Below are 23,975 nucleotides of genomic sequence, written 5' to 3' on the forward strand. Positions count from 1 at the left end.
AGAAACAAGCTAAAAATAGAACAAAGCATGCTTTTCAAAAATATGTACCTATACTTAACTCCCCAAGAAAAAAAGTCTTCTAAATGTTAATGGCTACCACTACAAAAACACTAAGTATCACTTTGAGGAAATATTTGATTGAACTATTAAAAAATAAGACATTGTATGTCCCCATCCACTTGGAATGTACAATTTAGTTGACTGAAGCATAAGTAGGAGAAAAGTAAAATAACAGTGTCATGTCAATTATGCAAATTTAAAATTGGGTTTTCTTTTTCAGGGAGCACCCAAGCCAATAGCCATTGAACCGTGTGCTGGGAACAGAGCTGCTGTTCTGACTGTGTTTCTTTGTCTACCACGAGGATCATCAGGTGCCCCTCCTCCTGGACAGTCTGGTAAGATGAATGAAGAACCATCAGCAGTTAAGCAAAACATGCAGACTAACCAAGAGAAATAAATAATAGTATCAGGCACTACAGTGAAGACATGGTTCTAATTTAAAGCATGATAGAATTTATTAGAATGCACACTCTAACAAAATATCTAGAAGTCTGCATTGCTGTAAATTCAGATTTGCTAGTGTTTCTCTAAAACTACATGTTAAATGTGTGTGTTTGTGTATGATTTACCTGTGTATATATGCTCACAACGCCCCCATCCCCAAGTTGTTGTAACTACAGTGAGAACTCTCACTAGCACAGCAAACAAGTTTTTGACCCTTTTGGGCAGCTTATTTATTCCCAAATAGGATGCCAAATTATAAATGTGATTAGAAGTTTGCTTTATAAATATGGAAGCAAATTAAGGAATTTACTTGCATGTTTGGAATGTGTAGTGGTGTCAGAGGATGATAGCTTGATGCCACCATCTCAGGATGTTTATTATAGGTTCTTGTTATCAGCACCAGACAGCTGGAGCTCATGGGCCACGGAACCATCCCACCAATCACAACAAGCCTTGCCTCTGATTCTCCTTTTCCTACATGAAAAACATATTTTGAATTTGGGGCTAACTGTACGTGTCCTATTAGAGGTCTTCTCATTGCTGTGATGTGGTCCACATTGTACACATGCACAGTGTTGAGTATAATTTGCAATTAAATCACAAACCATGCTTATTCCTCATATTCTATTCTATTTACTACAATGTTTAATTTTTCTGTCTCCTGATTATTTGCTCTATCCAACTCTTATGAAATGGATGCTTTCTTGAGGGCAAGGGTTGTTTCAGATCTGTCTTTCTTTTCAATTCCCCTTAAGCAAAAAGTGTCAGAGATCTGGCAAGTTCTCAATAACAGTAACTGATGCTGAACTCACCTCTCTGCTTATTTTATCTCTTCTTGGTTTCCTCGCTAGCTTTGACCTTGCTCCTCACTTTTTTGATTTGTATCCAACCTGACACACAAACGGAAGCTCCATTACTTTATAGCCTATAAACTTAAGATATTCATGTAAAGGAGTTTTTCCCATATGAGGACAGAGGGTTTCCATCACTTTTAGTCTTGTCATTTATGGTACCTGATGATATCTTGTTGCAGGGGTTTCTACCCAAAGTTCATTTGTAGGTGTTTATTCAAAGAAATAAACATTCTCTGTACTTTCTCATATGATGAGTGAATGCCTTGATCTTCTTTCAGAACCACCAAGGTAAATGTAAATGGCATGCAGTAAGTAGAATAGTTTGGCACTGGTCAGATAAGATGGATAATTATGGGTACTGTGCCCAGCTAATGGAAGTATTGTTTTAGGGCTGGGATGATTTCCAAAGCAAACACTTCCCTAATGAAAACAAGTCTGTGTGATACACACCAAGGTTCTTCTAGATCCTTGACAAGATGATGTACTGATGGGCAGAGTGAAGGCACCTGCCAATACTCTGACCCTTTAACCTTTGAAATCTTTTCGACTGATCTGAAAGAACCAAATAGCAGTGTGGACCATTACCTCAGCTGTGTTCTATTACAGATGCATTATGATTACTAAGGATAAAGCGACCTTAGATGTGCATAGTGCTTTACTCTTCACGAAGTGCTTTCTTATTTTTCACATTTGATCCTCATGACAAGCCCGTGAGATCAGTATTATAACACTCACTTTGTAGATGAGGAAATTGAGGCATAGAAATCTATTTCTATACTCAAGGAATAAATAGGAAACTACTAGAGTATAGAGCAAAAAAAAAAAAAAACCCAAAACAAAACAAACTTCTTGCTAACATTTCAGGTCATTTTCCCTGATGATCTGTAGCAGAGAGCTTATTTCTCTATAATCCATAGCCCTTGTCTTCACAAAGCCCAACACTGGGGGGAGTACTGAAAATGTCCATGGTATTGATACAGGTAGACAAAACCTTGAGTTAACTTACCATACTTTTTACAGAGCCTGTAGATTGAATATCTGTGTGCATAATTCAGAATGAGCTTATTCTTTGTCTTTTTTTAAAAAACTAATAAATGTTTTCTAGGTATTTTTATAGGAATATTCTTTGAGTCTACTTCAAAATACAGTATTATCTGCTGTCTGCAGTCTACTTTGAAATGCATCAAAACATAGTATTGATGGATGTATAGTAGGATGAATGGATGGACAGATATATTATAAAGCAAGTAAAGTAAATGTTAATGGTATAATCCAGGTGGTGGGAATACTGTCATTCAAATTCTTTCCACTTTGCTGCACCTTTGAAATATTTTATAGTAAGGTGTTGGGAAACAAACAAAAAACTCCTGACTTCACTGCAACCTAACAAACAAAATTAAAAAAAAAATAGTGTTTGTAGAGAAAGATTTTCTGATGTTCACATCTCATTTTTCCCTAAACAAGGCAAATATTGACAACAATGTTCAAATTAAAGGATTTATCTTTTTTTACTCTTCATCAAGATACTTGGTATGTACACAGCCAATTAAAACTTAACATAGTCCCATCCACTGTTTGAGAGGAAATGCATTCCAGTGATCATTCAAGAACCATATTGGCTCTTGGAAAGGAAATGTTGACATTGGTTATCTTCATTTCCAGAATTTGCTTTTATCTCATATTTTATAGGAAATGCATTTATGTGCCTGTGCTTATCGCAGTGCCCTACACATAGAATGCAGTTCATAAATACTTTTGATGATGATGGTGATAGAGGAGGAGCTCCATGGATAGACTCCTGACCCCATCCTCACTATGGGAAGAACATAGTGCCAGGAGCCTTCTCCTGGATCTTGGGTGACTTGTCTCCAGTTACTAGTATATCTATTCAATGACTAATTAGTATTATTTATTAGGCTAAAAGTTCTCTTGCAGTACTTAGCACAGTCTCAAAATTTTTTATGAAGCCCTTTTTTGAAATGTAGCTTTCCAGATGTGGAGTGATGCTTTTCATAATACACTGTTCATTACCATGAATAAAAGCCCTTAAGACAAGGATAAGTTCAGCGATAAAGTGAAGGCAGAAGCATCTGAGGAGCATGGTGGTTTTCTCTTTGAAACTGAATGTCAGCACTGACAAATCAATGATTCAGTGACACACAGGTGCTAGTTTTTTAGTCATCTCTTTTCAGCAGCAGCTAGTAACTCTTTTTTAATTTAAAGGATGACATTGTCTTTGGAGTTTATTCTCTTTCCATCAGATATTTTGGGAATTCTTAGCAAGTATTAAGGCTCTAAAATGTGTGAAGTCCCTTCCATGGCTTTCATCTTAATAGAGGTCAAAAGAAAAACTGCAGATTCATCCTTCAGATTATCCCATGCACTAATCTTTTTTTTTTTTTTTTAATGTAATGAGTTTAGGTGTTTGTAGCAATTCTCCCTCTAGGTGGCTTAGAAGAGTAAAAGCAAAAGATATTAAATAGGCTTTTTGGCATTCTTGGAGCTGGACTAATTAGGTTCCCAGCTCCCCCACCCGGTAAACCTGCTGCTTCATTTCTCTATTTTTTTTTTGTGTGTGTGAGAGAGAAACTACTGCCAACCATGCCAGACTGTTTGGTTTAATGTAAGATTTCTGCTGTTTACATATGTACATTATACACCACTTTCTCTACTGACCTCAGAATGGTTGAAAAACTGACATCCCCATGAAAACGGGGCCCATCAAGTAATTGCTGTGTGACACTAAACAACCAAGCATGTCTCCAATCACCTTGGACGGCAAGATCCCCAAGCATTTTAGAGTCACATTAAGATGAAATGTGGACAAAGTAAATAGACCCCTTGAAAAGCATAAATTGAAAATGATAATGATTGCTATCACTTTGTGATGGAAGATTATGGATTTCATAGTTTATGGATTTTCACTAATAAGAAGCAAAGTAACTCTTCTCACTGGATTAAAAATCCCAGGGACCCAGATTTCCACTGCCAAAAAGGAGCTATGTGCTTCAACTAAAGGTAGAATTTTTCCCTGATCTTGCCTCATGTTTCATTGAGTCTAACATTACCAAAAAGAATACTATAGAAAGTCTAAGGTTTTGATTTTTTTCTTTAGGCTTACATGTTTTGTCATGATAACTAGGTTATTTTGAAAAATCTAGTATATTGTATAATGTTTAAAATGATACTCTACTCATGGTGTCATGGATAATGATGACAAAAAGAAGAAACCGTGGTTTAATTAAATGAAAAAGAGGTGGGGAATAAAGGAACTAGTAATTCTGAGCATTGTATCTGGTGCTTTCCATATTAGTCATTGGTTTTACCCTCTTCATGATTCTGAAAAGTAGCACCAGTGAAAAGTAAACGGTCCTCTGCAATCCCAGAGATGGATTGGGAACAGACTCCAGGTCTGCAGTTTCTCAGTATAGTACTCTTTCCTCTGAAACCAGTTTTTAAAACTAAGTCACATTTTCCAGAAGCTTTGGAGTTTTCCTATCTTTTAAGACTCTCTATTTTCCTTCCATAACTTTGATCTTCACACTTGTAGAAACACACCTGTTGATCTAATCTTAGCACTCTCTCTGTTAGAGGTGGCTAGAATAGGAAATAAAATTACTGAACCATATCAAGACTTCGTTATAAAAAAATCTGGCATGGTAGTTATCTTTTAACTTCAAATCCAAATATTATTTACATCCACCATATGTATCTTCATAAAGAAGAAAGAAAAAAAGGGGGTATTTCATGGCAAAATAAACTATAAAATCAGGCAGAGAGACCAGGCAACAACAAAAAACAGTCATCTGAAATTATTGTAATAAATATGACTCTATGTCAAAATACACCTGCTATTAAAAACGCCCACAGATCAAGAATAGGAAATAACTTTATCTTCTATCCAAAATATAGCTATATAGTGATTGTGAATCTTCATGTACTACCTTTATTCATTTGAGAATTATTTAAAAGTGTCTGCTATATGCCAGGCACTGGATGAATGGTAGTGAACAAAAACAGAGTTCCTGTCCCTATAGGGGTTACAGCCTATGTGGAGATAAACATGAAATAAGTAATCATGCAAATAAACCCATAGTTACAGATAGTGTTAGGTGCTATGGACACAGAGTAGACTATGAGAAAGTTGAAACTGATACACAGTTACTAATGTGTATTATCATTCTAAGGAAGTAACAAAATGATAAACTCATTCAAAGGCTTTTTCTCAGTTCTCACCTGCCACCATGTCTCTGTCCTGCTTGACAGTTGAATAGTCCCCACCTGGCCTCTTCAACTTCTGGAAGCTCTCCTCTCTGGTGTGCCGTGACCTATCTGAGGCACCTACTTAGAGATGATGAACATAGAGCAGTACCCTCTGTTCTTGATCTGCCTCATCTGCCTCTACATTCAGGTGGGGATCTCTGAGGTTTGATCCTTTGGCCAGCCTCTCATCCTTCTCCACCCTATCCCTTGAGGGTCATTCCCTCTCCACTCACAGGGGAGCAAACTCCTGACTCTGGATCTCCAGCCACCACCACTCACCTGTTGAGCACCAGCACTGGAAACTGGATTTGCTGCTCTTCGGGCTTGTCCCTCTTCCTTCACACCCTCCCTGTGACCATCACCGATTCCCCTACCATTTTTTGTAAAGTTCATTTCACAGTGGCTCAAGTGTGAAATCCTGGAGTCACTTGCCTCCTTCTCTCTTTCTCCCATTTTATGTCCAAATAATCACGAAGCTCTTTAGATCTTGCCCCCATGGCAGATAGAGCAGACATCATGTTTTTGACATTTTATCTCCAGTTTTTATCTGGGCACTGGCTGCTCTCACTGGACTTCTGCCAAAAGAGAGCACAGTTCTAATCATATCACTCTCTTCCTCATAAACCTTTGCTGGTGTTTTATTGCCTGTTGAAGTGAGTCCAGACATTTAGTCTGGGGTGTGAGGTTCTCCTCAACCTCTCTTCAGTCTTCCTTCAGGTTTGGTGTTCACCTACACATCCCTACCTGCACCTCCCTGCAGAGCCCCGCTGCTGAGCCTGCCCTCGGGCAGTTGTTTTAACCTCTTGGATCCTCACTTTTCTCACCTAGAAGATAAGACAATGGCTACATGGTATATTTTTATGATTGATGCCAGGCCTGTAATCCCACATGTGTGTTTCTTCCTATGATTCCATGAGTATGTGTGTTGTCTGGCATACTCACTGTTGCTCCTCATGCCTGGAATGCCCTCTCCCTCCTACCTGTTTCCAAAGCCCAGTCCAAAAGCCAGTTCCTCTTCTATGAAGCCTCCTCCATATAAATGTGACCTCACTCTCCTTGAAATCCCAGAGGATTCACTGGCTCAATTCTTTACTGACCCATCACATGTACCAGAGTCACTGTGTATTCTTCTGAACTTTCTTCCCAGATAGAAAGCTGTCTGAGAGCAGTGGCTGTGTCTTATTTTGTCTTCAAATCCCCAGCTGCTAACAAATTTTTGATACTTAGTAGTTGCTTGATAAATATTTAATTGATGAAAAAAATTATCCTTAAATGATAGAACTTCCTCACCAAAAAATATGTAGAAAATATGTAGATATAAGCTATACAAATGTAAAATTTACTAGTTACAATTTCACTTCAGGCCCATAATCTTTGATAGACTGGATTGTCTGTATTTATGATTCATGTAGGATTTAAGTTACATGTCTTGGGGAGTAAAATCAAGCTCAACATTGTACCTTTGATGAAAGAAATTAAAACTTGGTTGCTTAGATTTAAGGTTCAAGGAAAATGAGAATATTAGGAGGAAATGACACAAACAATAAGACACTTTATATTTCCAATGTAGCATATACTTAAACCATAAACTTATTCTGTTTTTTTTTTGTGATTTGAATGTTGATTTCTTTCTTGGACAATAATTTTTACAAAACCATGTTATTTCAGTTTGAAAGAGTACAACCAGGTTTGATCCTTTATGACCAGAAAAATAACTTTGAATCTACATTATTAGTTATAGTCAGGGCAGGTAATCTCAAAAATGCATCTGACAAATAAAAAGTATCAATTTGCTGTTGTATTTGTTATTAACACATGTCATCTGCTGTAATTCTGCTCTGTGCTCATTACCATTCTTTGAATTGTCATTACCCTTTAAAGTATATATTATCACTTTGCTTTCACAGATAAGAAAAATAAACTCAGGGAGGGTAAGTCACTTAAGTCACTTTCCTATAACCACATGGTAAAGAAGTTATTGAGCCAGAATTTAAAACCAGAAAATCTCACACTATAATGCTCTTTCCAAATCTTTTTATCTCCCCCATGGGGATAGTGGGAAGTGGGGTGGGTTATGATCAGAGACCATTAGCTATGTGCTTTGTGGGATAGTGCAAGTTTTTTCCTTCCATTCCCAGTGTCATGGCCATGGTCCTCCCATTTGAGATTGTGATTTTTTTCTTTGTGCCATTGTTAATTGAGAGAAATTGATTAATGTGCAGAAGGAACGAAGAAGAAAATAAGGACAAGAAACATGAAGAATAGTGAGCATGGCTAATTAAGCCTACTGTAGAAGTGACTGGTACAGCCTAAAAGTTAACTCAAATACTCTCAAGATAGAGCAATTAAAAACAAACCCACATGAAAAGTCAGAACTTATGGACTTGAAAAATGAGACCCTCAGCACTGAAAGCATGGCCAGCACATTTTTCTTTTCTTTTTTTTCATCCCCACCTGCCACCCTGTTCAGGTATTTCTAGAATTGGCTGGTCAATAATTATTTTGATCAAAGAGAAAAATAGGAAAAAGTAAGCAACTCAACAAATCTACTTACAAAGCCAAAGGGAAAAATCAAAATTTGTCTGGAATAAGTAAGCTGCCTTCAAAGCAACCAAACAACAAAATAAGAACTTTGCAGATATTAATAAAATGTAAAGCCTAAATCAGCCTGCCAGTATTTCTGATGATGGCTGACACCGTGGTTTCTATGTAAAACTTCCAATTAGTAAGATGTTTCACTTTTAATTGGTCATGAATTAAATAGTCCTGCTTTACATATATTTCGGGGGAATTTAGCAGAAGGCCACCTCCTGCCTTTAACAAGGAGAAATGGGTAATCCTGAATATCAGAGAATTTTAGAATTTTCGGAGCTTTAGAAAGGACTTCAAAACCATCTAGCTCTATCCTGCATTTTACAAAACAAAAACAAAAAACCTTGAGAGACAGAGACAGGGAGAGATTTGTCAAGCTCATAGCTCAGTGCAGACCAGAGCCAAGGTCTCTGGATCCCTTGTGGAGGGAGGGAATTTACCTCTACCTCATGTTTATTATACCAGGTTGTAAAACCTGGCAAGAAAAGACAACAGTAATAATCCCCTTGTTGCCAGAAGGGCAGTACTGCACACCTTCCCTCACCAGGCCCCAGAAATGGCAGACAGAAATGAATTCCCTAGGTCCGAAAAGGAAAATTAAATGGCTTGAGAAAATATGTCTGCTTACCAGCAAACTGATAAAATGTGGGTCAAGGGCTCTGGGAATTTCTTCTTTTCATATAAACATTTTTCTGGTGACCACTCCAAAGGGCCAGTGGTCCCTTAGCAAATTCATTGGGAAGGAGTCTATTCAAGTTGATAAAAATTCCATGTTATACTGATAGCTGATTTAATCCCTATTATTTACTGTAAAATGGTGCCACAAAACCTACCAAAGGCATCTTTTAGTGTGACTATCCCTTCATTCTTAATGAAAGACCCAGTGGAGGCACAACCACCAATGATCACAATGTTGTAACTCTAAAAAAGGTAAACATTGATTATAACAACACTAACCACTTAAGGCAGAGTTATCTCTCTCTAAGGACTTTTAGGGAAGGAATTAATGGTCCTCTGAAAAGTGAATAAGTTGTTTCCTCTTATCCACAGTATTACTTGCAAATGAGTGTAGCCCATGTAAGTTGAGTCTACGTCCCTAACTAATGGGCAGCAAGTTCAGAGCAGTCATGCAGATAAAGCATTGGCAAAATTTAAGAAAGAGCTCATCCTCTTCTTTAAGAACATGACTCCAAAGGTGTAGTTTGAGGAGATCTAGTCAGTCCCTGGAATTTTCACTTAGAAGCATTGGAGGAATAAATGAATTCTTGCTTCATGAACCGGCTATCTGAATAATTTGAACTGAACCTTGAAGGCCCTAAAAGTCTGGATGCAGTGACCATACATTCAGTTCCATTTATTCAACAAGCCAGGCAAGGATCATCAAATCAATAACATGACTGTGCCATCTGCTTTCCCCCTGCTCACCGTCATAATGAAAAATGACTCCTTAAGTGTTCTGTGAGGCAATTAGCTCTGAATGTAGAACCGTAATGGGGAGAGGCTGAGTCACATTTGTATTCAAAACTTTACTGGTAAAATGGAAAGGAAACTGTTGTCCATATTAATAGATACATAAAATGTATAAATGGGGTAATTTGGTATTACTCTATTTATGTGTAATATTATACAATTGCAGAAACACAGAGATAGGAAGGGCACTGAAATGACATCTGGCTCATCCAGCGGCTTGCAGTCACAGCTGGTGACCCTTTCCAGAATCATTTTGGACAGATAGACTGTTTCCAAAGACTTTTCCAAAAGACATGTGCATACCTTCTGGGACTAATGCGTTCTGTTATTTAACAGTCTTTAACTGCATTTTGATCCCATTTTCTTTTGTTTTCTCTCTCTTTTGTTTTTGTTCTCATCCCTCCAGAAATAGAGAACAGCTGATCATGTTCCTTAAACTAATCCATCACATTTTGTAATCACCTCTCAGGTCAGGTTCAACACATTGCTCCCAGTCTTTCTATCCATGCCTTGTAAAGCCTATGCCTTCCATCTTGGGTCACCTCATGGCTCTCAGAATGTTCTTCAACCTTCCCAAATGTCATCCTCTCAAGAGTCATGGAGTAGAAAGAGTTTCTAGAGTTAGTTCTGTCCCTTTGTTTGAAAGATGAGGAAACTGAAGTTCACCTGAACAGACTTCCTTAGTACCCACCGTTCTAGAGCCCAGGGGGCTCTCTCTGGCTTTAGTCTCATTATGCCCTAATGCTAACATCTCTCTTAAAACCGGCTGCTCTGCCCTGCTGGATACTTTCCCCCACAGTTCAGTAGGACTCCTCTGTTCCTTCCTGACCCTTCCTGCCATTCTGCATTTTGTATTTATACCTACTGTTTTTCTTGCACAAAAAAAGGGAACAGTTCATTTCAGTTAGTTTCTCTGATGTTTCAAGGTCATTTTTGAAGCTTAACCCCCTATTCTAAGCTTCTTTCTCATGCCCTATGCCCTATTTGTGTTATCTGCAAATATGGGATTTTAGGGAGATATGAAATACTTCACATTGCTGGATGCTAAAGTGATTTTTTAAGATACACTTTGATGTCATGGATACACCATACCCCTGTCCTGTGCATGTACACGTCCTTCTGCCTGAACTATCCTCCAAAATATACCAACGCACACCTCCCCTTCCAACAGGAAAATGTCGCTCCAAGGGTCACCACCTCTGTGAAACCTGTTTCCATCCTCAATCCACTCCTTTGTGTTTTTATTTATTACTCTAACATTTTTATTATAGTGTCTCCATTTTACCCAGACAAGCTAAGGGCAGGGCTTTCCCCCTTATTTATCATTATATCTCCAGGGGCTAAATGGTGCCAAGAACATAATAGAAACTCAGTACATGTGCTTAATTATTTTACTCCTTTCTTTTACTCGTCTATCCTTGTGGTGCTAACTTCCCAGAGTCCAGCTCTTAAGCTTACTGCAAATTTTCAACTGCATTTTGCCTGTATACTTATAGATGCCTTACTATAAATTAATTCTATATATCTCTCTGGTTTTGTTATTATTATTTTTTATTTCTCTGGTTTTAAAAATGAAAACACCCTCCCTAATCTCTGGCCTAAAACTTGTCTTCTGAAATAGGATCAAAAACTTTACTGAGGTTAAATCACTTGATTCTTCATTGCTGACTAAGACTATTGTTCCAGCCGCATTCTGAAGGACTATTTGTCTCAAGTCATGTTAGTCATTTTGCAATATGTGGTTTCTTTCTCCTTACATTTAACAGGTTTCTTTGTGTCTTTTAATATATTTTTTCATAGATAAAAATCTCACTTTGATGATTTGGTCATTCACAAGATCATTGGCCATTTCTACGACCATTCTTTTTTCTTTTCTTAAAAATGAGTGTTTCATAGGCTCCTCTTCATTCTGGGTGCTTTAAGCAAGATCAGAGTCCCCCCTCCTTTCCTTGGTGGCTTAGGAGTGAGTCACCAGACCCTGCTTCTGCTGCTTGACCATCCTTTTACAGTCTGCTCTGATTCTTGCTTAGCTATGTGGCTTCTATTCCTTTGTTGTGGGTTTTTAGATCACAGCTATTCTTTAAGACAGATTTTTCAAACACTTTGAGTTTCTCTATTTTAATATTTGTTACTAGCTTTTTCTCTTACATGTAAAAACAAGTCAATATTTTTAAACTTGTCTTATGCTTAGTGCATTACAGATTATGTTCTATTTCCCTTTATATCCCCAGAGGTCAATTTAGTTTTTGCATTAATGGTTTTCACTTTCCTCAATTCTTCAGAATCATCCTGGTATCCTAATTTTCTTAGGTGACTTAAAGTCTTGTCAGGACACTCCAATCTCATCTTAGCTCTTTGTATAGCTCTTTTCTTTCCATCTGAGCTTTTACCTCAACTTCCTTTTTCACCTGCATTACAAGGACTTCTAAGATTACAAGTATTCTCACCTATCATGTTGGTGAAAATTAAAAAGTATGACAACACATTGCTGGTGAAAATGCAGACTGGCACAGCCCTATTGGAGAGGAGTTGGCAATAAATACCTAACAAAACTACACTTGCACTCTTTTGACCCAGCAATTCCACTCATAGGAATATACCCTAAAATATACTTCCAGCAATTACATGGGCATTCATTTCAGCATTGTTTTTAATCACACACTATTGGGAACTACTTAAATGAGAATACATAGGAAAATAATAAAATACATTATAATACATCCACAAATAGAGCACAATGCATCTTTAAAGAAAAGATGAAGAAGATGTCAATAAACGGGTATGAAATTATTTCCAGGATATATTATTAAGTGAGAGGGGCACCTTGGTGGCTCAGTTGACTAAGCATCTGCCTTCTGCTCAGGTCATGATCCCAGGGTCCTGGGATGGAGTCCCATGTCTGGCTCCCTGCTCAGCAGGGAGTCTACTTCTCCCTCTCCCTCTGCACTCCCCACCCCCCGCTTGTACTCTCTCACGCTCTCTCTCTCTCTCAAATAAATAGATAAAATCTTTTAAAATATTGTTAAGTGAGAAATAAAGTGCAGAAGAGTATCAAGAGTATGCTATCTTTCATATATATTTCATATATATGTATATATTTCATATATTTCAAGAAATAAGGAAAATTTTAAAAATATACAGGTATCCAGTCAATTTTGTGGAAGATTACAAAACCATAAAACAAAAACTAATGAGATTGGTTACCTATAGGGAGTGGGGTGGAAATAGAATTTGAAAATGGAGGAATAGGAGAGGGGGTATAGGAGTGAGGAATGAGGAGGGAGTAACACTTCTCTAAGTACCTTTTTATATACTTCTAGAAACATTGTAGTGTTTCACATACTCAAAACAGAAAATCAGCATGTGGGCAACCCAAAATGAAAGAAAACCATAAAAAATGAGCCTAAGGGTATTTCAAATGGTAACATACTGGCACTGAGGGGATAGTAAAGAAAAGAACAGCCTTAGTAACTTGGGGAAATAATATTGTGACTGCACACTGTAAGGCTAAAAGCACACAGAACTATAAGCAAACATTGTACTATAGTTAGTACATTCGTTTCTTTGGAAATGGTGGAGGGGGCGGGCATGGGTTTGCAATGCTGACAGGATGTCTATGCCACTATTAAACAAACAAGTTAAATACATGGTGGATAATGAGAGCTGGGTCTCTCACTCACTGTCAGAGAAAATAAGATACACCTATGGGGAAAATGAGACGAGTAGAATGAGTTCTATGGTTCCAGATTGGAATTAGAAGCATCAGAAAGAGCTTATTCACATACCTGTAGGTATATGTAGAAATACAGATTTGTGTATGTGGTTTGGGGTATGTATGAATGTTTCTTAGTTGTGTCCCCTGAGAGCCTGGAAACAAGGATAACCTTGGTAGCAATGAACACTCTTATTCACATCTCTGGATCTCCTAACAATATCATCCAATAAAAGGAACCAGAGCTTTCGGGAGGAATGGTTGACTCCAGAGCCAGGAAGGGAAAATGCAAGATGAGCTTGGGAGGTCTTATGGTTCCAGAGTTTAAGAGTAAGTGTTCAAAACATTATGAAGACATGTTGGGAAGACAAAGGAACCCACCTGAGGGAACAACCATCCACCAAACCTCAAACAACCTGAGCAACAGAATAAATACATACACTATTAAATTATGACTCAATGAACACATTAAATGTCCGTGAGTCCATACTAACATAGATACAAAATTTAATAAATTAATTTGTAGCAGAGAAAAGATGGCTCTTCCTTACAGTAGAATTCTAGTCAATGGATATATAAAGAATAAGGGAGATAGGAAAGTTATCTTAGACAAATACCACAGTGGTAATTACAACAGGCAAGAACAATTGACAGAGTCTAAAATAAATGGGAGAAAATATAATGTAAAACAGCACATTCGCAAAGCCTCAAAGTATCTTCCCACAAGACATTTATTAATTACAAAGGGGGAAGTAATAAGTTTGTAGTAGAAAAATGTAGCAGACATGGCCTTATCCAAATGATCAGGGTTATAATACCAGCAATAATAAAACATAAAGAAATCATACACTCCCTGATATTTGCTCTAAAAGACCAAAACATCACTTCTGTTCTTAAATGCTAAGTCTAATGGCAATTATGAGGCAAGATCAGAACAAATCCAAATTGAGGAACAGTCTGCAAAACAAACTGACAAAAAGTCTTCAAAAGTGTCAAGGTCATGAAAGACAAAGGAGGGGACTAAAGAATTAACACTAATTAGAGACTAATAACATCTGCATGCAATTAGATCCTGATTTAAATCCTGGAGCAGAAATAAAACATTAGTGGGAAAACTGGTGAAATTCAAGTAAGTCCTATAGATGATTCAATAGTACTAGATTGTTCTGGTTTTGATAATTATATTGTGATTGTATAAAATTGTACCAGGGGAAGCCAGGTAAAGGGCAAGTGAGAACTCTGTACTCCTTTTTAACTTTTCTGTTAAGTTTAAAATTATTTCAATGTGACTGGTTAGTAAAACATATTTTAGGATTCTTCTGCATATGGGTCATATTTAAAAAATGAACCTATAGGTTATGGGCTGTATGAGGCGCCACTCGTGCAGTTTGGAATATCTGTCCTTGAGACTTTCAGTTTGGGGCTCAAATTTTGAAAGCGCTGTTTTGTCTGTCCATGGTCTCTCCCAATCAGCAACCGTGTAGGCTTTCTGTGTCTTGGTTTCAGCTGCTCAGGGGAATGGCTGTCACAGTCTTTAAAACTATTCTGCAGGATTTCCAAAGTGAATCTTCTATATACCACATAGTTTATATTAAGGCAAACCGTCCCAAACATGCATCCAAATTTAGTGAAAATCTATTATGTGATATGTTTACTTATAAATAAAAACATATACCTTAACTCACAATAACTAAATAACCACATAAGATAAAGCCACAATTTACTGAGCACCTGCCATGTATAGCCACTCTCCCAAGTGCTTTATGTATATTAAACCATTTAGTTTTCTTACTATAACCCATGGGAGAAATTATCTCTGTTTTACAGCTAAAGAAACCATGCTTCAGAAAGGTTGTTTTACTTGCCAAAAATGTTTCACTTGCTGAAGATTTTACAGTAAGCAAGTTCAAGAGATGGTTTTAAAGCCTGGTCTATGTGACCCATATGCTGGGCTGTCCTACTGTTGAAGTCTCTGAGGTCACATCTGCCAGGCCACTTGTTCACATATTAATGACGTTGAAAATGAGCAAATCTTATGAAGGCCTGATGCTATCCTCTTGAATTTCCCCCTTGATTCTTGAACTACATGTTCATTTTTATTTTGTTTGTTAGAATGCTATAGTTTATAGATTTTTTTTTGAATTCTGCCTTCCATCTTTAAATCATTTTTATTGGGTACCTCAGAAAGTGTAGGACTTATAATGCAACATGAAAAGCAAGACTAATAAAAGCTTAAAACAAGATGATATGCATTTGTTTTATCATATTTTTTAAGACCGGAAGAAGAGGGAGGGGCAGAGAGAGAGGGAGAGAATCTTAAGCAGACTCCACCCCCAGCACAGAGCCTGATATGGAGCTCCATCTCATGACTCTGAGAACATGACCTGAGCTGAAATCAGGAGTCAGATACTTAACCTGCTGAACCACCCAGGCACCCCATTTTTACCATATTTTTTGTTAAAGTTTTGAAAATGTTTAAAGAAATTAGTCATCCCAAGACCATGAAAAGGCTAAGAAACTCTTTCTAATAAAAATATTCTTAAGTTATGTTGACCTGGACATGTCCTGCTGAACAGTTACGGCAGAGAGGGAGAGCCTCATAATGCAAATATCATTTCTCTTGATTTTTCTCAATTTAGAAAATATATTCAGTAGGCTGTGCAAATGTCTGAAATGAGCAAAAATATACATACACACAACTACACACACACACAAACCCAAGCATACGATTTATTGGGCACTTAGTATAATTCAGTTGCTGTAATGATATTTTTTATATTTTCTGTTTCATTTTGTATTAATTCTATAAGTTGGAGCCTACTATTTGTACTTAGCAAGCAAAGAAAATTGAGGTTCAAAAACTTGAAATAACTGACAGACTCAGGATTTCAACCCATTTTTTTTTCCTGAATCTAAAATGTATGCATTTAATCCCCATACTCTGTTTCCCACTTAGGAAAATATTAAAAACAGCATGGAAAAAATACAAAGGAAAAAAGGCACTTACATGAAATATGTTAAGCTTACATCTAATTTGCTCTATTTTGTGATTTGGGGGGAAAAAAAAGCTAGAGCAAAAAGAAAGAAGGGATTTTAAAGTGTGTTTCAGAGATCAAACATTATTTTATCTTTTGTCCCAGAGCACTTCAGATTCAAACCCAAGGCTTCACTGCTGCTGATGCGCATCCGTCTCTGTGTCTCATAATTGGTAAATTTACATCATGTGTGTCACCAGCAGCTTAAGAAAGGCACAGATGTCAGTTTTGGAAATCCTGGGAATTTCAGGCTTGCTCAGACTAATTGGTACAATTGATAAAATGCTAATGAAAAAAAAAATCTGAACTTTTACCATAGTAACTGAATTCTGGCCACAAAGATTAATGTAACTGCCTTTCTGGAATCCCTATATTTTCACACAGTAAACACACATATATATAAATAAATAAGCATATATGTAGTGTAATAAGTGGTTTAGGGATATAGGTGCTTGAATAAGTATATTTAACCTCCCAAGGTAACAACCTTGAAGGGGTCAGGAACCAATTCAATATGTGTGTGTGTGTATGTGTGTGTGTGTGTGTGTATACACACATATACATATATATGTATATATATGTATATATATTTATATATTTGCATGTATTTATATATATATTTATGTGTATTCCCTTTAGAAAACAAAAACTTACCTGTCTTAAACTGATCATGTAAAAAATCACCAGAAATTTTCATTACAAATAGTAGCTGTTTAATAAAACTGTTACATTTTCCTAGAATACAAGTATTCTATATGTCACCTGTTGGCTTTAGAGTCATCTTGGTAATGCCTCTAGGAATTTCAAGCAACTAACTAACTGCTTAAGCATTAATGTCTCTCTTAATGTCATATAATCAGAGGAAGCTTCCATTTGTTTACACCATCTTTAGTAGCAGAAGAATGGTACGAGACAAGGTCAGAGCCTGCTTACTGGAAACAGTAGCCTGCTAGGCTGTCTAGGATTCCTGGTATGATTTTTGCTCCCTGCACTGGCCTTCTTTCCTCTCTTTCAATCTCAGGATCATTAGCATAACAGGATCAGACAACTCGAGTTCATCTTGTTCAGGCCCCTGTCTTGTGCAGCCTCCATGTCATATTTTTAAACATATCCACAGAATGAGACTACACAGGTTCTCACTATAATAATTCCCAGATCTTAATTTCCTTTTAGTATTTGGAATGTGGCCACTGCATGATTGATTTTTATACAAACATACTAGAGCTTATACACTGAATTAGTTGCTGCCCCCTTCAAGGCTGTTACCTTGGAAGGTTAAATATACTTATTATACAAGTACATATATCCCTAAACCACTCATTACACTAAACATTATTTATCTGTCTGCCTCCCTAACTAGACTGTGAGCTCCATGAAAGCAAAGACCATCTTTCTTTATCACACTGTCCTCCATGTCCAGCATAGTGTGTGACACAATGAGCCAATACTTAGCTGAGTGAAGGAATGCATAAATTCATATAATCTATCCCTGTAATTTTATATGTATGAAAACAGAAGCCCTAAAAAAGGTGTACAGTTTTCCCAAGGTCATGTAGCTGATTATTGGCAGAAAAAGCAGGTGATCCCAGGTCTTCTGTCTCTCAGGCCAATTGGTTTCACATGATATAGACATTGCTCAACGTAAGTGTTGGCTTCTTCTTTCCAATTGCTCTCAAAGCCCACAGTGTATTCTCTTGAATATACTCGGTGGCAAATCTTTATTCTCTTGAGTGATAACATTGATATTTGGAATCATCCTAATGCCTCTCTGATCTGGCCTCAGACCACCTTTCTCCCCTACTAGCACCCGTAGATCCTTCACTCATAGAAAGAAAATGCTCACTATTTGTCATACACAGCCTGACGTTCCCAGCTCTGAGAACACAGCTTATGCTGTGCCCTCTGCCAAGAACGTACTTCTTCTTTCACTCCTCACATGTCCAGATTCTACTCACCGTGGTTCATGTTCCTTCCCAAACAAGAACTTGAGCTGTCATGGCAGAGGGAAGGAGGTGAACGTTGGTTGAACTAATGTTTTCATATTTCTTTTATCTCACTAAATGGAAGCCAGAAATTGTACAGGAACTTGGTGCTCGGTAAAAAGAAAGGAGAAGAAGCCAATGAGCGTTACAATCTATCTAATGCATTACAAAAATCTGTGAAGGTGTGTGTAAAATGATAATCCAGCCTTGTTTCAGACTGAAGAATTCAAGGCCCCATTATGAAAGGGTTATCAGAGTCAGGTTTCAGAGTAATTTGCTTAAAAATATGCATTGGGATGATTTGACTCTGTTTATATTTCCAACCTTTTTGGGAAGGAGCTACCTGAGATTGGTAATCAGGTGTTTTTGTCTGTGTATGTGAATGTGCCTATGAACACACAGTCTCTCATACACAGGTGCTAAGGGCTGGGGAGTAGAGAAAGGTGCAGGAGATTTGGGATATTTCTCATGGAAAAAGAAGCCTTATTTGTCTTCTGGTACCCACTTTCACTTACCGCTCGCCATCACTACTGCCACACACACAATTGTCTGCCAGGTCTTTTCCCTGTAGCTCAGGGGTATTTTGTTTTATCAGCTGGTTTTATGAATATAAAATTAATTTTTATTTTTAAAAATTGAGAAAAGAGAAAGGAAACTCTTATACAGCCCAAAGCCATACAAACCAGAGATAACTAACAAAAGATGTATTTCCTCTCAGGACTTTAGATACATTTATATTTTTTTCTTTTTACTTCAGGAGCATCATTTTTTAATGAAGTTCTGTATTCTGCTTTTCCACTGAAGGTTATATAATGAGTATTTCTCTGTGTCATTAAAAATTCTTCAGAAACATAATTTTAATGATTGCATAATATTGCATTTTATGGATGTGTCATAAACTTAATTATTCTCCTCTTCTTAGCTATTTATGTTGTTCCCCGGCTTCTTCTTCCATTTGGGGGAGGGTGTTGTAAATAATGCTGCAGTAAAGAGTCTTATGTAAAACTTGTGTCCACATCTCTAATAATTTTTTCAGGATACAATACTAGTTCTGAAACATAAGAATGAATCAATCAATCTTTCTTTCTTTCTTTCTTTCTTTTCTTTTCTTTTCTTTTTTCTTAGGTTTCAATACATATTGTTAAGTTGCTTTTCAGGAAAATTTTACCAATTTAAGTTCAGTCGACTGAGGCCTTTGAACATCATGAAAACCATTGTAGTAAATTATGGCCACATCCCCTCCCTAATGAAAATACCCATGGGACATAGGGAGACAGTCAGATTTCATACTAAAGGGATTAATTGCAACTGACTAGTGACAGGTCCCTGCACTCAGCAAACCAGAAGCATCCACAGAGACCTCGTAGAGGAAAAGTATAGTAGAAAGCATCTGAAATTAAGACAAGGACATTTCATTAGCATATGAAGAAGCTGGTAGTAAGGTTGCCAATATATATCTAGTACACTTGGTAGTATGTACTTTGTTATTTGCACCCCACCTATATCCTGAAAGCATCTGAGGTGAGCATTGATCATCTGAGACTGTTCCTGATGGAGTGTTCTCTGAGCTCCCAAACCTACATAACTGACTAACCAGATTCCAAAGCAGAGATTAATTATTCCCATGTTCAGTGGGGCCTAACCAATACATCTCATCTTGATTACTGATAATATCATGAATATCTTTATACATCAATCAAGCTGTTTATGAAAAACAGTAAAACATTAAGATGGTTAAAAATATAGACTGTGGAGCCAGACTGCCTAAGTTTCATTCCTGGCTCTATCATTTAATAGCTGTGTTATCCTGTTATCCTACTCAATATTCTGTGCCTTAACTTTTTTATCTATAAATTGAGGATACTCATTGTTTTTTCCTTTAGGATTGTCATGAAGAGTAAATATTTTAATACATGTACAGTACAAGGAACTTACTACTTACCAAGTAACCGTAGTAAGTGTTACGTATGAATCTATTATTTCAAGTTGCTAAGAATTAACTTCAACACATGAACTAATGTCAGCTAATAATATTTTAAAGCACTTGCCTGGACCCTGTGGATAAAAGGAAGACTTTTTTTTAAACTAGGTTCCCAAGAATATTCCGGTTCCATCTTTGAAAAAATTTTTATGGTAACTCTACTAAGTAAACTTTTAGATCTCTCAGAAATATTGAAAGCAATATCTATACTAAAGACATTTAAACATTTAAAAAAAATTAGCCCTCTATCTTGTCTAAGGTAAAGAATTCCCTAAAGTAACACTTAAAAACCATGGTACATAATCTTACAACACAAATATAACAATGGCAGTGACAATAAAAGGTGTATTTCCTTTTAGAACTTTTTTAGCTATATACCCTTTCTTCCTAGATTCATCTGCACAAATCTCACTGAGGTTATACATGTGTGTTTAGAATTTGCATATATATATATATATATATATATATATATAGAGAGAGAGAGAGAGAGAGAGAGAGAATCTATATAATATGGAATATATATATATAATATGGAATATATAGATGATATACATACAGGACTTCCAATTATATTATGTGTGTATATATATATATATAAAGAGAATCTATATAATATGGAAAATATATATATAATATTGAATATATAGATGGTATACACACACAGAACTTCCAATTTTGAACTGTCTGAAATCTAATTCCACTGAATGATCCTGATGAACAAGTGAACTAAATGAAAAAATCATCCCAAGTAAAGGGACTGTTCAAAGAATCAGGAACTGCTTGACCAGCAGAAATTGGGCCATGGACTTAAGAGTATATAAAACTCTAGGCCAATCATGGATAATTGAAAGTCATAATCTTCCAAGGGCTTTAACTGAACATTTGGAAATCTGTATGAAAATAAACTGAGTCAACTGAATAAGAATAAACACAGCTCAACTAAACAGTATAAATCTTCAAAAGAAGAACCCTAATTAAAAAGATATATTGCACTTCCTAGACTTTGCCATTCTGGTTGTTTTCAATATTATGCCACTGGGAAAATCCAACTGTTTCTAATCAAATAATTTAAACTCCCATGCTGGGGCTTAAGGGTGGGTTTTCCCATTTTTCTCTTCCTACTTGTTTTGGGGATAAAGCAGTGCAAATTATTCAGACACCAATCAGATTTATCATCCTGTGCCTTTTGATGACATCCATCTGTTTATCTAAGAAGCCATTAAAGACTTATTGAGTTACAGCCCTATGGAGAAAATTGGGTTATCATCTATGGTTAAATCCAATTCTTGCATCTGCCATCTTTTCAGCTTATGTGGTATATTCTGAAATTACCCTGACTTGCAGACCTGCACTACAAGAATACATTTGCTTCATAGCCTTTTTATGTCATTTCTAGAGAATTTCTAATGCATGAGCAATTTGTGGTTCAGGAAAATGTTGACAGAAAGATGTCAGAGCTTTCTCTTGTTAAAAGTTCAAAAGCCTAATAGGGACTGTGCCAGCTTAACAGTCTTATTCAAAAGTGGCTACTGCTCAGTTCTGAGGTTTGTATTTAGAAAAGCCTATTCAAAGAAAAATTTGACTCTAGGTCACAAAAGTAGAATTGTGTTAATCAGAAGATAAAGATAAATTAATATCAAGTCAAAATTCAAATGAACATAAAAAAGTGAGAGCTCATCACAAATGGTGTTAAATAAATACCAGCAGGTAAACTGATAAGACACAAAGGACCCAATCTTCCTAGGGAATGACGAGGTAGGAGTTCAGTGCTTATCTCACAAGTCAAGCAGCTTAAGCAACACTAAAAGTCATGTTTTCTGAGCTGGCTGAAGAGGCAGTGGACTGTGTGGAGAAAACTAATTGAAATAAAGTGAATATTTGCAGTTTCCTGGAGATACTGTTATAACCTGACTGCAGGAGCTCCAGAGAAAGAGCAACTGTGAAACAGGCAGATGCTTCAGCTTGCCAATTTTTCTAGTATTTGTCAGAGAAATAATGAAGAATCCATGAGGAAAACATTTCCTTGATTTGTTTATGTAAATCAGGCCAGATTTCTGGGAAGCCTAGATTTTCCCGGAATCTTCGAGGATTACAGCATGGCTACTCTTCCTTAAAATCTAGCTGTACACACCATTTATTGGCCATTTAAGGAGATCCTTCCGATCATATTTCAGTGTCCTTTCATTGTTTTGATCATTATAAGATAAGTACCCTGAAATGGGAGACAATAGCTGTGCAACAGCTGAGCATTATCAGTTGAGACCTACATGCCGAGTATGGCGGTTTCAAAAAGATATTCCTTTGTCTCTCTACCTGTTCACTTGTCTATGACCTTCAGACAGTACTGATTGCACTGTCAGCAGAGAATCTGTTTTTATAAGTCACTAGTGATGACACAACTAGAGAAAGCTGTTGCCAAGCCAATGATGACTAGGAACCAGGACTTAGACCCCATAGTAGCCAATATGAGGAGGAGTCTTTGGGACTGTTTCATGTCCTACTGAATTCATCCATAAGGTGAATTTGAGGAGGACCCAAAAAATCTCCTGTTAGAGTAAGAAATTTTATACTTCATGACTTTAAGATCTGGGGCCTTTCTATCGTCACCACCCTACTCCACCCATAAAATACTTTCCCTAGCTTGCTCAAGTCTGAAATTCTATGACTTTATGTAGTTCCTAGTTGGAGAAAAGAAGGAGTGAGGGCCCTTTTGGCCAGGAGAAAGCACTTTGTTGCTCCAGAGCTTTATTCTGGGATCTACTCCACTGATTTATCTATTAGTAAAATATACTGGCAGCTTTTCATTCATTTATTCAAAAACTAGTTTCAGAACACTTACAGATTGTTTCATAGTATTAATTAATTTTAGTGTTCAGGTAGGAAGAGTAATATTGAGGATTCTTTAAGAAAGATTTTGGTAATTCCATAGATGGATCGGTTAAGGATTTTAATCCAGATATAAATAACTGCTGGAATGGCTAAAAGAAAAGTTCTGAAAATGTAATGGGAATTGTTGGAAGCAGTAGGTCTGGGAGAATCAAAATGAGACCACACAATAATGCGCAAAGGTGGTACCACCATTCTCCTCTCTTGTATCTATCTTTCCCATCCTCTTATCTCCTACAGAGATCACCATGCTTCTCAACCTGGGAGCTGGTGTGAATGCTCTCTCTGACAACTTGCTGGGGAAGATTTGTTGTCTTTCTGCCTGTCAGTGACATCCCCTTCCACATCTTGTCTTTAGCCTATGGCTTCTAAGAATGCAGGGTCCACAGCCAGAGATGCCTTTAACTTGCTGGACTGAGTTCTTCCATCTTGAAGATTACCTCCCTGATTGGCCTACCTTTCAACTAAAGTTTCCGTTCTCCCACTGACCAGTACTAATTGAAGCAGATAGCATCATCTCTTGGCAGTCAGGTCCCTGCCTGATTTTAGGTTGCCCTCCATTACTGACTTAAGACATGAAGATATTTACCTTTACAAGTGTTTCTTGAGAGTCAATTTCTCAAGTACAAGGCACTATTGAAGAAGGAAATTACTGTAATATTAATTAATATACAAACTTTAGGAATAAAAAATTTC

The 23,975-nt window shown here is 36.9% G+C and overlaps 1 protein-coding gene across 1 annotated transcript in view; it reads left to right on the plus strand.

Annotated features, from left to right (window-relative positions):
* ATRNL1 (attractin like 1) overlaps nt 1-23,975 on the plus strand; it is a 777,593-nt gene that overhangs the window by 677,193 nt on the left and 76,425 nt on the right. The window contains exon 28 of the mRNA XM_055300426.1: nt 281-395. Within this exon, the coding sequence (XP_055156401.1) occupies nt 281-395 (115 nt within the window). The remainder of the gene's footprint in view (nt 1-280; nt 396-23,975) is intronic.

This window comes from Nyctereutes procyonoides, unplaced genomic scaffold, assembly GCF_905146905.1.
Source record: "Nyctereutes procyonoides isolate TBG_1078 unplaced genomic scaffold, NYPRO_anot_genome, whole genome shotgun sequence".
Classification (NCBI taxonomy): domain Eukaryota; kingdom Metazoa; phylum Chordata; class Mammalia; order Carnivora; family Canidae; genus Nyctereutes; species Nyctereutes procyonoides.